Source organism: Periophthalmus magnuspinnatus, chromosome 20 (genome assembly GCF_009829125.3).
Source record: "Periophthalmus magnuspinnatus isolate fPerMag1 chromosome 20, fPerMag1.2.pri, whole genome shotgun sequence".
Lineage (NCBI taxonomy): Eukaryota > Metazoa > Chordata > Actinopteri > Gobiiformes > Gobiidae > Periophthalmus > Periophthalmus magnuspinnatus.
In genome coordinates, this window is record NC_047145.1 from 12,876,946 (window position 1) to 12,893,067 (window position 16,122).

General features: G+C 35.7%; 1 protein-coding gene across 2 annotated transcripts; it reads left to right on the forward strand.

Moving 5' to 3' along the window:
* Window positions 1-7,218: 7,218 nt before the first annotated feature.
* Window positions 7,219-15,618, forward strand: rdh12l (retinol dehydrogenase 12, like). 2 transcript variants are annotated; one of them, XM_033985998.2, is made up of 7 exons: window positions 7,219-7,412; window positions 7,647-7,762; window positions 9,234-9,389; window positions 9,810-9,914; window positions 12,010-12,219; window positions 13,028-13,214; window positions 14,267-15,618. In XM_033985998.2, the coding sequence occupies exons 1-7, from the start codon at window positions 7,399-7,401 to the stop codon at window positions 14,367-14,369; spliced, it is 891 nt and encodes a 296-aa protein (XP_033841889.1). In that variant the 5' UTR covers window positions 7,219-7,398; the 3' UTR covers window positions 14,370-15,618. The 2 variants fall into 2 exon arrangements, with proteins under 2 accessions (XP_033841889.1, XP_055086038.1); XM_055230063.1 differs by having other exon boundaries at window positions 7,365-7,405; window positions 7,649-7,762.
* Window positions 15,619-16,122: the final 504 nt, after the last annotated feature.

The following is a 16,122-nucleotide window of genomic DNA, read 5'->3' on the forward strand; positions in this document are numbered from 1 at the left end:
TACAATAAGTCACCGGCCACGCAGACTGTCGTACTGTGCTATGGCTCAACTGCTTTGGGTTTGGTCCGGTTGAGAAGTTTGGGTGGAGAGAATCAGAGGTCACATTCAGACCCTGCCTACAGCCCTGAACTGCTCTGCAATTTAAAATTCAGGAGCTATACTTTACATAGATGACTGCAATTTGACCTTTTCCACCAAGATTATAATAAACACTCCAACTCCAAACTGACAGTGAAAATTATACAAAGCAAACTGTTTCTGCTATTCCGTAGGCTACATTGGTGGTGGCTATTGCTCCATTAGGAAAATAAAAAGCTACGTGACATTAACTACTGCTCAGATCAGATGAAGGATGTGGGTTCCAGATATTTGCATTGTTTTAACTAAAGTTAACCTTGTCATCTGCAGAACATGCAAAACCATTCAAACCTAGTAATTTGTTTAAAAGATGAGACATTGCAAAATCTACTTTTTTGGGGCGTTAATCATGTTATAATGTGTTTCTTCTAATTACAGTCTTGCATTTTTATTGTTACTACATTGGTAAGTAGCTAAGTTGCTAATCTGTCAATGCATGTCCTACTGTTGCTTACAAATCAGATCAATCCAAGAAGCAAATAAAAAGCTAATACAGTACAAATTATGTTTCATGTAATATTTTTGACTAAAACACAAAAAATATATATAGATCTCTTGGTCCAATTCAGTATTTTGTCAGTTTAGATTATTATTTCTACATGTTATAGCGCCTACGCCTTGCTAAAGAGATCAGATCGGCTATGACTATGTCTCACAGTCACTCAAAAAGGTTATGACCCCAGAGATGAGAAAGATCAGATGGTGAGTGTAATAAATTCAGTGGCTGAGGAGGTGACAGATTACTCAGCACTGCGGCAGATATAGACTCTGCATTCAACACTATTATGTCTTCAGGAGGAGGAAGCCACGGTTACTATTTAATTGCTACACCAACTGATAGAGGCCAGTCAGTCATACTGATAAGTTTCATAGGGGCCTTTTGACTGATGGCTTGAGGTTTATTGTGATAAGTTACATGTTACTTAATGTATTGTCTAATGAGGTTGACTCTCCCATGGGCGTATTTGGTAAAGGTGAAGGATGCAGGAATAAAACTGCCAAAAGATACAGATATGAAGTCACGTAAAAGGGAACAAAGTTAACAGCATCATACAGAAAACACAGCTAGTTCACATCTGGCAACTATCTTTGTAACAGTAGCAAAATACAGTACAATATGATTTTAATTAATTTAAACATGGTAATTTTTCTTTTCCTTATTAAAGTATTTAGAGGTGAAAAATTGTTAATAGAAATGTATTATAAGCTAGCATAACCCTTAAAATATTTGCTTTGTTTACGTCTACCTGGACCCCAGTCTGAGTTATTGTGACTGAATGCAATATCACAAGTATGCTAGGATTGCAGTATCTCATATACTCTTGGTACTCCCTGACCCACTTCGTACATTAAGTGTCTAGAACAACCTAAGAACATGATCGACCAAAAAAACAGACCAATGCATTTACACAGCAAAGCGATGGCTGTCTTTATATTAATTTTGCATGGTGTACATAATTGTTTCCTGTGAGATGTTAACAGGATGTGAAAAGGTCTTCTAAAATTAGCATCATGGCTAATAAAAGCTACAGTTTCCTCAGTATCTACCTACTCCTTCTCTCAGCAAGATGTTTTCTGAAGCTCACAGCCTGGCCTATAAATGCTGTCTGGTCATTTTGAAAAGACACCCGAACCCACAACAGCTCCTTCATTGGTTTACATTATCTGCCAATTATGAATTATGGAGAAACAGAGCACCGCTGTTCTGTGCTTTAGGCCTGGCTTGAATGGGATGCAGCAGATGTGGTATGATGAGGCATATCGTGTTTGTACAGTTACAAAAAACACGTTAAATATTGCACTGGGCCAGTAGGGGGAGTCAAGAGCCAATGCAATCTACGGAACATTAAAAGGGCCATTAGGAACTAAGATACTGTTAAACATTGTATATTTGTTGAACATAAAAATACTAGGCTACATATCTTTTTCAACAACTATATGTCTAAAAACATGTGTGGTTGTGGTTTTGTATTCTATCAGTAGCAGTATATAAGTAATGTATTTTTAACTACATGCATTATCACCTCCGTATAAGGACGACCTGAAACTGAAAGTGAAGCAAACAATCCATTACTAATGTAATATTTTTAAGAAATGCATTGAAGAAATGTTGTGTACTAATATGACCACGTAAAATCTATACATCATTTGAGCCTCATGTGTGTTACTTGTATTAAAACCATATGTGAAAAAGACAAATTATAATAGTGGTAATTCTTTGAAGCGCAAACGGTCATTCTCCAACCAAGTTCAAACTAAAGTCATCCAGATAAATTAATGAATAAGCTGTATGCATATAGACACATGGGAGGATATAATTACTATTTAGAGATTCTGGATTACTTAGACCATAACATTGCATGGACAACCTCTATGAACTAAGGGGCATAATTCTCTAGGGAATTTTAGGAAATGTGAGAAAATACTTAGTAGTCATTAGCAGAGCAGCTATGGCGAGGTTCTAAATGTGACCATATGTTAGGAACTTGAAGTAAAACTGCAATTAGGGAGCTATATAATAGATTACTATCAGGGACAATCATTGCAACTATTACAGGTCAGATATGGGATCAGCAGTGAATTGTGGGCGAATGAATGGTAGCGTTTATGTGTTATGTAATCACGTGGAGTGATGGGGGCTGAACAAGAGGGTCAAAGGCCAGACTAAACAGAGGACTAAAGACGTACTGGGCGCTTTGTGAAGGTGGTGAATGGTTGAAGATATAATCGTGTTTCCAAAGATAGGCCTGAGTGTACAAAGCGAACTCCAGGTCGTCTCTGTGTGTGTTTGTGTGAGGCAGGTAAATGAGGGAAGTCACCTTGAGTGTAATGTAACTACAAACATAAGGCAATGCACCTGTCTCCCTCTGCATGTAATATGAGAAGGATTAGAGGAGTATGAAGTCATTGTAAAGATCTGAGTAAAAATACGTTAAAAAAGAAAAATATTCAGCTTGCAGCAATACTGATGAGAGGGTAAAGCAGACATGGGTGAAGAAAATGGGTGTATTAAAATAATAATAAATGGATGAACCAAAATGTTTGAAAAAAGGATTTTAACTTAATAATAATAGAAGAATATAATAAATGATTAAGTCAAAATTAAGTGAAAATTACTAAATTATTTTCTGCAACACCTACTCCTCATAATAAACACAGACTAAATAATACAGAAACCATTTAAATAACAGTTTTACTAGCTACTACCTAACTAAAAGAAAAAAGGGTTACACTCGCTGTCCCCCTACAAGACCGCTAAATGAGATGCTGAGGCTGATACACTCAGGTCACACTCTGGCACACAGACCTAAATGCACGACAGAGATCATAAGTTTGACTTTTTTAACTATTTGTGAATGAGATACTGTATTTACCTTTAGAGAGCTACATCATGCCTGTAGATCCTCCAAACTGTGTTTAGTTACTTAAATGACACTGCCTTTGCGCAAGGTGAAAAAGAAAATATTGAAAGTAAGAGGGCTCACTCTGCTGGTGCTATATTAAACTATAAAGATCCTTAAGAGCACTGACCTCTCACTCTGACTATTTTTGAAGCCAGTATTTATTTAATAGCATTTTATTAATTAAACTTACTGGCTAATAACTCTTTCTATTTTTTTTTATTTTTTTTTACACAAAGAAAAAGTAAATTATTAATGTTATTTGATCAAATTAAGATAAAAGAGAAAAGATAAAACATAAAATTAGTCCTTGAAATATTATTTTGGTATTTTTTTCTTTAATAAGTGAGTAGTATAGAGTATGTATTGAATATCCAGGTAAAAGTTATTTATTTAGCTCTTATTGTTGAGGAAATATATTACAATACTTTACATAAGTGGCGGGCCTTTGTGCACCCAAATCATTTTTGGTGCACCCAAATGAAAATTTTAGGTGCACAGGTGCACCCAGTTCAAATGGTTAGTCTGCCGTGAAGAGCAAAATAGATCTGGCATTTTTGAGCAGCAAACAATTTTAGTTGAGAGAGTAATAGTGACTAGTAGAAGCTATTCTTTGAAGAGGCACTGAATTCTGCCTGTATATAAAATGCACAGGTCTCTTCCTGGTGCACTGTTTGATGTGTACATGTGACCCTGGCGCTGCAGATAGGCTAGCTCTGCTTGGATAGGCTAGCTCTGCTTGGATAGGCTAGCTCTGCTTGGATAGGCTCACTATGTCTCACATGATTATTATATGTAAAGATGTGGTTCTTCTAGCCTACCTCACAAGTCCAATGGACCACTCTTCCATAGCAGAGCGTTGGTGGTGATATGAAACATGCTTATATTCAATATATTATTTTTGTGCGTATGAGGACATCTTGTGTTTGAGTTCCAAATACTACAAGTATTATTCAATCACAAAATGAAAACATGAATAATTGCAGCTCGTATTACTCTGTTGATTCCGTAGTCCCACATTACAGTTATATAGATGCAAATGACCCCACATGCATTTGTGTATTATTGTGTACATGGAACAAAATTAAGATTGAAATATCAAAATCATAAATAATTTTTACCCAGTTTGAATGTATCTTGTGTGTGTATTTTTTGACATTGCTAAACTTTTTTTTTTTCTTGCCACTACTGATATGTAGATGTTGATGTCAATTTTGATAGAAAGAATAGACTCAATATACCATACCAATTCTGATACCTCAATAATAATTAAAACACTCTTTCTTTAGACAAGTGACAAGAACTCAAAGCTCACCTGTTCAAAATTGCTTTTAATGTTTGATTTTATGTTGTAAATTTTGAGATATTTTATTCTTGTATGTATTGTGAAGCGAGTATCTTGAAATATAGTACATATAGTAAGTATCTTGAAAAGCGCTATATAAATAAAATGTATTATTATTATTATTATTATTATTAAGTGAATATAATTTTCATCATTAAATGGTAGTACTTTCTTATATATTACCATGTGGGGTTACATCTGTGCAATCCCTCACTCGTTCAGGTAGGTTCCATAGAGGTACATGGGTGTTTACTAGTCTCATGTGTCTCATACTTATTGTGATGCAGCTCAAGATCATTGTCAAGCTATTCAGGAAAGGTTAATTTCTGTCCTGTGAATGTGATTTTTTTTAGTATTTATACCTGCTCAAATAAGTAGTTAGTTAGATACTAGTATAGATACTAGTATAGACTAGTTTAGTATGAATTAGTATCTTATTTTTATAGTGTTTTGGGGTTGTATCGTTCTGGAGGTAAAAGTTGTAAAAGTTATAATAGAGCATGTAGCAATAAACATGCGATTAGTGGTAGTATGACAATTTACAGTAATAGTATTTTTACAGTGTTAGTGGTGCTTGCCTAGTTGTATACAACCAAATATCCTGTCACTGTTTTATTTTCAATCTTTATTTGTTTGTGTTGAGTACAAAAATAAAATGTACATCCTTTTGCTTCTTCTCATGCCATTGTCCCAGTCTGGTCTAATGGATTGTTCACATTGCTTATTTAACGTATCCTCTGCCTCCCCATTGTGTTTTGGTGGGGGTGCAGCATGTGGTGCCGCTACTCAGAGGTAAATTGTTTTGTCTAATTACGCCGCAACAGGCCCCTATACAGTTGTAAACAGGAGGCTACAGTGGACAGCAGCATAAAATATAAATAAATATCATAGGTAAGGAAATGTTTTGATGGCACACTACCTTCTGTTTCTGCTAAGTGAATCTCGGTAAAATTGTTGGTGTATTTAAAAGTGGAAGTACTTTGAAGTATACCTTTTAATCAGAAGATGCTGGAAGCCATATTGGTAAGCAATTAGTAATCTGTTGTAGTGGTGATGACGTAGGGTTGCATGAGAAAAATGTTGCATAATAGATATAATAGATATAGACATTGAATTATTTTTTTTATTATTATTATTTGGTTTGTTTGATTTTAATTCTTGTGAGAAAAATTGGTCTGTAAAATTGTTCTTTAATTTTAATGTATAAGCAATTTAGAAAAAAAAGATGTTTTAATTTTAACTCAACTTTCTACTCATTTATAGTTCAAAATAGGCTTCAAGTATTTTCCATTCAATAGTTGATATGGGTATTTCTTACTATGTACAAAACACACTACTTAAACATGAGAACCTGTTTCTCATGTTCTTGGACTGACTGGGCCAACATTGCTGAGTCAAATTTTAGGGAAGGAAATATCACTAACACACAATCAGCTGATGACTGGCTCAGTGCTTCCTGTCCCAGTGATCTTTTGGGCACCTTTCAGCACACTTTAAATAATGTGAGTTAAAGATTAAACATTTTTCCCCGAGAGCCTTATCTCAACCAAGAACAGATTCAGCCAAACACAAACTTACTAATCTGCAGACATATCAAATCATGTGGACTGATGCTCTGTGTCCTTCAGCTCATCCAGGCTATGAGTGGTCCTGAGCTGCCACCTGCTGGGGAAGGTAGGAAATACATTACAATGGTCTCATATTTAGAAAAGGTGTAAATAAGCAAACTTTACTTTTAACTGTTGTTTCTTTTCTTTTTTGGGTGTCAAACTGGCAAAATTGTGACACTTTTGGAATTCCTCGTACGAAACTTTGACCGGCCTGACCCTTGACCCTAGACAGCAAAAAGGGAAATGAAACAATTAGAACAATTAATCATTAAAACAGCGTGACTAGAAAATGTAGCGTGTCCCTGAAAAAGTATTTTTGAATCACCTGAGCAAAGCCTGATTACCACGGCACAGGTTATCTCATAAGGACAGGAACAGTGCTTTATAGAGCTAGATTAAAATGGAAGAATGTATTAGACTAGACGAGCAGTACGTTGTTAAAACATTAGCTATCTTTTAGACGTTTAACAGCTGTGGTGAAGGGTTAAGCTAATTTACAAGTTTAGGATAAGCCTAGCTAATAGATTAAATGTTTAAATGTAATTTTTTTATACAGACCAAAGAGATTTTTATAGTTTTATAACTTTTTTATCTTTCTATTAAATCCTAATTTGGCCTCATTAAGCAACACATCCGTCTGAGTCAACGCCTTACGCACAAACACACAGCGTGAAGGCGGGGCTTATTTTGATGGTTTAGCCAATGAGCTCGCTCAGGGGCTGGTGACGCACTGCTGATTGGTTCAAGTCTTTGTCCAACAGGCTTTACTTGTTACTAACAATTCCGTGTTTAGAGATTAAACCAGTTTCTCAGCGATCAAATTTTAGTGAGTCGAATAAGATTGATACAACTATTAACACCTGATAAGTCTTTATATTTTCATCTCTACAAGTTTGTGGGCGCAATGAAGGCTGCAAGGTAGGATGTTTACCTGAGAGGCTACATTTAATGATTAAAACAACCTTTCAGTTTATCGTGGTAACATAATAGTACGTAACTTACATTTTGACAATCTAATCTCATCTAATAATAGTTTATGTTGACAGAGCAGTAATGTTTAAAAAAGCTTTCTTGTATTTTCAGTCACAAATAGTTCTTTGTCATGATGTTGCAACATCTTGAGTAAGTTGTATGTGTTTCTTCACTTCACAGACTATTCTGCCGTACTTCCTGGTCTTCAACTGAGAGGCTGGATGGTAAAACAGTGATCATCACTGGAGCCAACACTGGCATTGGCAAAGAAACAGCCACTGACCTGGCAAGGAGAGGTGAGCTGTGGGTAAAATGGTAAATGATCACATTTATGAAGAGCTTTTCTACCCTTAAAACACTCATTCAAAACATTTACACAACAGTGTACACAGGCATTAGAGGCAAAGCGGGATAAGTGTCTTGCTCAAGGATACAACAACAGCATTCATCTGTGGTAGCTGAGACTGCCAACCACAGGGTCAGAGGACAAGTGTTCTAATAACTGAGTTTCTGTCGCCCAAAATAGAATAGAGACAATTAGTCTTCACACTGTTAAGTTATCTATACTATTCCAAGAGAACAAAACAGACACTGGACAGTAGTGTTAACAGGTGTTGAGCGTGGCTTGCGGGATTTGAGCCTGTCATGATAATTACTATATCGACTTATTGTTCAGTATATAATTGATGGAACAATAATTTTTGGGGTCAGTATTTATTGTGGATACTTTTTCTTTGCACCAGTGGGAAGATTTTGGTTATTTTTTTGTACTATGATAACATTTGAGCTGTAGATTGTTGAATAAATAACGACTGTGACTCATTATAGCTACAAACTAACTACTTAAGTGTTGCATTCTGTTATGTATTTATTGCAGCTCATAATTTTTAACAATATTGTACATTTTGAATACTTTTTGGGGAATAATTTTGTTTTATGGTTTGGTTTCAATATTATCGTTTATTATTTATGTTCAGTTCAACAATATATTGCACTTCAAAATTTGTTATGTGGGATCTTCTCCATTCTGGAGTTTTGGGATCCCTCATCTATTTATCATCCCTATCAAGTTTGATGAAGAAGGCAACTGCCGTATTGTAGTGCCTATATAGAACATCTAGTCTGAATTCAAAACAGATTTGCACATTATATTGTATTCACATGCGCTTTAACTTTTTTTTTGTGTGTCAGTGTATGATTTCTAAATGTATTTAAAGGACAAGTCGTTTTGGGTTGCTCCCATGACAAATACATCGTACAAATACAATACAGAAGAGCTACAATAAATATAACATTTTTATTTTTGCATAGCGCTTTTCCACCTTCAAGGCACTCAAAGCACTTTACATCAAGGAACTGCTCACCCATTCACATAGACATTCACGCACTAGTGTGTGAATGTCTGCAGATTGGCAGCTTTGATTGGCAGCCTCGCTTCCGTCAGTCTGCCCCAGGGCAGCTGTGACTACAGTAGTAGCTTACCATCACCAAGTGTGGAAATGAATGAATAATGACTATAGTGTAGCACTTTGAGAGGCTTTGACAAGCCTGTAAAGCGCATTACAAGTGTAAGCCATTATTATTATTATTAACAAAGCATGTTTGCTGTAGGGGGCTATTTTTGAGTCATTGTAAAACCTTTTATTTTTCAAGTGAGGGCTCTTTCACGTTGTACATTATATGTCCATCTTCTATTCACCCTCCAAGTTAAAACTCAACCTCATGGATTGCCAATAACTAAAGGTGATGTTTGTGTGTTTTGTCCAGGTGCTAGGATCATCATGGCATGTCGAGACATGGAGAGAGGTCAAGCTGCTCTGGAAGAAGTCATCAAGAACTCGGCCAATGAGAATGTAGTCTGTAGGAAGCTGGACCTGTCAGATACCAAGTCTATAAGAGAGTTTGCTGACAATATTAATAAAGGTGTGCATATGTTCCATGTGTCTTTGAGGTTAGATAAAAAGGGATGTTTTATTGGGTATCGGCAATATCCATGAGGTTGGAGGATTTCCCCAGACATCGTATCAGTCTGATATTGAAAATTTTGCCAATATTTGGATTTTAACTTTTTTTTTTTTAACTTCCTGAATGTGCTTGGTGTGCCCATGTGTCATCCCCAGTTTGACATATGAATTTATATACCTGATAAATAAATTGTGTTATTATTTTACAAAAAAGAAAAGTTTTTTGAACACCACTATAACTTAACATGTGGTCCTTAATATCGGGAAATATCAGTTCTCCACAGCAGCAAGAAAAATACTGGATATTGGTATTTAAAAAATCCCTATTGGTCCATCCCTATGAACAAATACATGTTAAAATATCTTATCTTTTTTGTAGAAGAGGAGAAACTCAACATCCTCATCAATAACGCTGGCGTGATGGTGTGTCCGTATGGGAAAACTGCTGATGGATTTGAGATGCAAATTGGAGTTAATCACTTTGGTAAGTCAACCATTTAATTCAAATAAATTATGAATCATTAATTCTAAAACATTAATATTTTGGAGCAATATTTGAACAGACAATCAATAATGATGACTTTGACCTGGAAATAAAAAAAAAATCACTTATTAGTTAGAATGATATTAGTACACTGAGTTTGTCCTATTTCATTGTTTCTCAAACTTTGGTATGTATACCCGTATAACAATTTTTTACCAATTTTTGTTTTAGCTGGTATAATAAAATATATTAAACAGCCAGCCTTCAGTGAAAAGTGAAAAAGTTTAACTACATTTTGATCCAGGGGAAATTATATACATGACGTTCCTGTCTGCACTGCCCTCTCTTGAAATCGGGAGTGACTTCAGTTTTCATGGGATTTATGTGATATTCCTGCAACAGAAATGAACAATTTGCACATCACCTAATCTTTCAACTAGTAAAACAGTAATAAAATGTTTCTATCAGTACCAGTGGTGCTGCCTCAGGTGCTACATGGTGCCCTCTGCAGTTGTTTTACTTAGAGATAAATCTAGTTTTTGTGCTCCTTTTCTTCCTCCTCATTATTTAGAACTACCTTAGTAATTTGGTCAAATTTTAAACCAGCTTTAACTCCAAGCCTGATAAAGTCCGGGTTTGGATCTGGTTCTACTTGAAAAACCAAATATTTTAGCATATTAGGTGGTGCTTGGTGTGAAAAGTTTGGGAACAACCTACTATTCCATGGTGAGAAATAAAGGAATTGCTTCCTGTAAGGCGTGAGTGTATAGTGTAATGCTGTCCTCTAGTGGACATATCTTGAATATAATACACAACGGAGCAAAGGATTGTATAATTCTTGTCCGTTGTGTAATTCTTCCTTAGAGAAAAAAACACGCACACATACGCACACATATGTATGTAACACACACATACATATTAAATCATATGTTTTGGGAACTTTTCAAATAACCACAGTTGTTCTATTCTAATATTGTTATATTGTAATTTACTTTTTAAAAATAATTTCTTACTATATTATTTGAGACGTTTTGGACCTAACAGTAACACAATTAACAAAACAGTCATTGTACACTATAATTATGACTATGTAGAGGAAGAACAATATCTATTATCCATTGTATTTTATGATAGATGGGTAATGCGTTTTTGCAGTTAAATATTGATGACTGATAACTCTGATGACGCATATATGCCAGTGCAGATAATAGGGAAGGAAGAAGTAAAGCAGTGATAATGTCAAGGATCACTGCTTTGTACAAGTTTCTGCATACACTTGTAGGGCTACAATATATATCTCAATTATGGTATTTTTTGACAGAAATGTACATTTCCACAGGTGGGTAGTACTCAGTTACATTTACTCAATTGCATTTACTTTTACTTCTACTTGAGTAATTTTTATTGATGATACTCTTACTTGAGTAAAAGTGGTGGTTACTCTTCCCACTGTGAGTAAGTCTACAAGTTTATTACACTGCTCCTTCAGATGTGATTTAGTTTTTCTCATTTTTGTGTCCATCTTTTGAAAATACCAGATTTTGTGCATTATTAAATATTTTGTCCACACAGTCAACTTTAAATCATAAGATAGATGTTAAGTTCTGACAGTTACACTTCAACTTACTCTTAGCGTAGTGTAGCGTCGTACTTTGGCCAAATAATTTTTTTACTCTTGCTTGAGTAATTTCTTGGACCTCTACTTTGTATGAGTAATATTATATTAAAATAACGTTACTCTTACTTGAGTACAATTTTTGGCTACTCTACCCACCTCTGTAGATTTACATGACAAAAGAAATCCTGTATGTGGTGCTCTAATGAATTTAAAGTCAAATTGATTTCCTAGTTGAGTTTTTTTTTATAATTCTTTCCTAGTTATGTTGCTTTAGTCCTCTAGGTTTCAGAATGAGCTTGAAAATGCAACTAGTATTTTCATTTAAATTCTGTCTTTAGTATAAAATAATAAAATATTGCACATTTCCTATACTGTACAACTGCATGGATATTGTAATTGAATCATGATCTTTTTCTCATCTACCTACCACATTATCACCCCTTATGTTCAGTCCTCTCCTTTTGCTGTCTTCTTTAGGTCACTTCCTGTTGACATATTTGCTGTTGGACCTGATTAAAAAGTCTGCTCCTGCTAGGATCATCAATGTCTCATCCATGGCACATCAGTATGGCTCCATAAATCTGGAGGACATCAACAGCGAGAAGAGTTATGACAAACAAAAGGCCTACTCACAGAGTAAACTGGCCAATGTTCTGTTCACACGCTCACTGGACAAAAGACTGCAGGGTATGGTACTGGAAATCACACTTACAAGAACATATTCTAGCAAAGCAGGTAACATGTTGACCAGTTTTGCTTGGGAAGTAGTCGACCAAAGAAATTCTTGGTTGACTAAATTGGGCATGGCAAAACCTCTCAAAACTATGAAGTATCTCTATCTATCTGACCCATACTGTACTCACAAGACTACAACTGCGTGGGAGTGAAACAATGTATTTATACAAAGACAGATTAAACTTGTGAATCATAAATTTATTCTGCCTTTTTACATATAAATATCAAAAATGTAAAATGGACATTCTTATTCTGTTATTTAGAATTATTTATTCACAAAAATACAAAATTAGATTCTCAAAAATGACTGACCTAATGATTTAAGCCACAGCTGGGCAACACCAGTGTAAAAACATTGAACACACCTCTGAACAGCTTGTCTCCATGGAGATGTTATTGTTTTAATTAGAATGTTCCACAGTATGGCAGCAAATGTATCTATCTCTAGAAAGATCACTGAGAAAGACAAATAGGTGAAGCTACCAGGCCAAATTACAAGTCAGGTCTGTGGAGAGACGAACATGCTCACTGTTAGAATGCTTTCCAAGGGATTTTTGAGCAATATAAACAAATATAAAAGATAAATAGGTTACTACTATTATAGGCCATACTGAAGATCATTCCAAGAAAAGCAAAACATCTCTATGGAGACAAGCAGGTAGCAAACCTCACACCTGAAATGGTACATGGTGCACCTTTAGTTAACTGCATGCTGATATATTAGTGCTTCAGTTCACCCTTGTATTGTTGTGTGTGTTAGGTACTGGTGTGAGTGTGTACTCTCTCCATCCGGGCGTGGTGCAGACAGACTTATGGAGGCACTTGAACGGGCCGCAGCAGTGTGTGATGAAGGTGGTTAGCCCATTCACAAAGAGCTCAACAGAAGGAGCCCAAACCTCCATTTACTGTGCAGTGGAGCCCTCCCTGGAGAGTGGAGGATACTACAGGTGCCACCTACACCTTTCAATACAAGCCGTTCAAGTCTCAACTACCAGAAATCATTCATGTATCTGGCATAATCTTTTAAAAAAAAGAAAAAAAAAAGAACACATGCTATCTTTAGCCAGCAGTTTTCTTGTGCCTTAGAACAGTGACTGTTTAGAAAATATGATTTCATACATCTGGTTCTGGTTCTTTTCAATACAGTACACAACTCATTTATTTATTTGACACGGACATTGCACTACACATACATTGCACAGACCAGAGATGGCTACAAGCCAATTTTCATCTGTAGTTCCTGGGCAGAGGTAAAGTGAAAGGTCAATAGTGCAGCAACTTCATAAAACGGTCCATATAAAATACAGCTTAAAAAACACCAACAACCAAGCACCAGCAGAGGGAGCACCTCATCAACATACTGTAACTGTATACATTTAAATATTTACATTTTACATTATTTCTATCTACACAAAATAACTAATGACTATGCACCATTATCTTTAAGCCACTTCTTTAGGTTGAATTTAACTATTCTGTAGATTTTTTCCTAAAACGCCAGACTAAAATTGCCTCCAACTAGCATCATCAACATCTTTGTGAAGATGAGGCTCTCTAGTTTTGGCCTCTGCTGTCTGATTTACTTGAATTATAAATGGTAACAAGCTCTGTGCAGAGGAACATCAGATTTCAAATCCTGCCTAGATTTATGGGGTAAATATAAAGATAAGCAAAACTGCTGTCTGGAGGGATGATCTGATAGAGAGTAGACTGAGCATTTGTTTGGTCTTGGTAATTCCCAAAAGCTGAAGCCCAAATTATTAAGGTTAGATTTAGGGACTTGTTATAATATAGTGATATTGCTACAGAAAATATTATGATTATACCCGTAAACCCTTATCTAAAGTCAAACCTTGTACAGTTCACTTGCTAACTTACAACAAAATACAGCACCCAAAATAATACTGTTCATCTCTAATGTATAGGACAATAAGCAGTTGGTCACATTAATTATATTTTTGACATGATCCTACCCAGTTTCTTGTCTGATCTTTTGCAGTGACTGTGCTCCAGCTAAGTGCTCAGCAAAGGCCCGGGACGACAAGGTGGCCGAGAGGCTGTGGGAGCTGAGCTGTCAGATGCTTTCCATCAACTGGGAATAAACCAGTACAAATCAAATATTTCTGCTCTATATTTGGAAATTAACCTGTGTACTCCCAATCTCGCTGCTTTCCTCTAGTTACACTTGAATACTATTTAACAACTTGGGGCTGGATGCATTAGTTTTATAGATTGTGCTGTACGTTAAAGATGCACTATGCAATTTTTCTGGCGGAGGGTCCTCTTCTTGCTGGTTTCCATGGAGATGTTATTGCTTTGCCTGGAATGGTCCATCAACATGTCTATCTCCACAGGCACAAGTTACAGGTTAGATCACCGGCTATTTTTCACACCAAGTACCACCAAAGTAAAGATTTGGCTTTCCCAGTACCACCTGATCTAAACCAAGTACCGTATGTAACAGGACTATTCCAGGTCTAATCCAGGGCTAAACCAGGTCTAAAAGTGGACTACACAATTTCCACTGTTACCCAAAGGAGGACAAAAAAGTGGCTAGAATAAACTCTACTCTGTTCCAGTACCACCTGAAGGAGCTCGTGTACCAGTTTGACAAAACACTGGGTTAGTCTCTGAAAATGCAGGTTTTTCAATTTTTACTTGAATAAATATAAGATAGATAAGTTTAATACCATACTGTGGAACAATCCAGGCAAAGCAAATGCATTTCAAGCAGGTAAGTGACCCCTCACCTGCACACCCACCTCCACTCCTCCCATTAGAAAGGTTGCATAGCGCACCTTTAATCAATCCAAGGAATAAGCATTCCTTCATTATGATATAAATGTATGACTTCTAAAATTTAGTGAACAAAGTTATAGGATTGTCTCTGGCCTAAAAGCACTTTATTTTATTGCACTGATTGTCTGAAAGACATTTTGTTTAATATGTTTAAAATGACTGTGCATAGTTTATAGATTCATCTTTATAACTACTGAAATGATGGATTAGATCTGATAGAATGGGGGTTGATATTATTACACTGGACTCTATACCACACAGACCTTACATTGACTATTATGTTCTCACTTGGGTTTGATAAAATAAGTCATAGAATGCACTGCACTTCATCCAGGAAGTAGCCAATATGAACTGCTTGTATTAGCTCAGTGTATAAGTGCCTTAAATTATGTATTTAACAAAGTGAATATGCATGTCAGCTTTATTATCTAGTATCTTACTTAAACTTCACAGCTGCTGTTAGTTTATATGAGTAATAAACATGTGATAAGTTTCACCTTGACTGCTGTCTCTGATAAAGCTATTAAATAAAGATAACATTGTTTTAGTGAATGATTTTTGCAGTTCATCTTTTTCCATCCACCTTTGATGCCCAAATGCAGTTTTATAGTGGTGCATTTAGGGGTAGGAGAATATACTAGGCACAGGTGTAAGTAGTTGAGTAACTTTTTACAGAAATAGTAGTTTTCGGACACCATACTTTTACTCCTACTTGAATAGTATATATTACAATGTAATATTTGTCTAAAGTTTTGGTAAAGCTGTGATTTGGTTACTAACAGTGCATACACACTGTGCACATTCACCACATCAAAATAGGACAAAACCAGCACTAAACACAAAACTAAACCTGGACTAGACCAGAACAGGACCAACCCAAGTCCACACCAGAACTAAATGAGCTCAATGGACCAAATAATAACACATGTGAACCTACAGGTGACAGAAATGTTATATTGACAATATGAAATTATTTTAATTTGTGATTTTGACAGATATGAATTCTAAACAATAGGTATCGCATCGGCCATAAAAAAAAAAAAAAAAACATCAGCC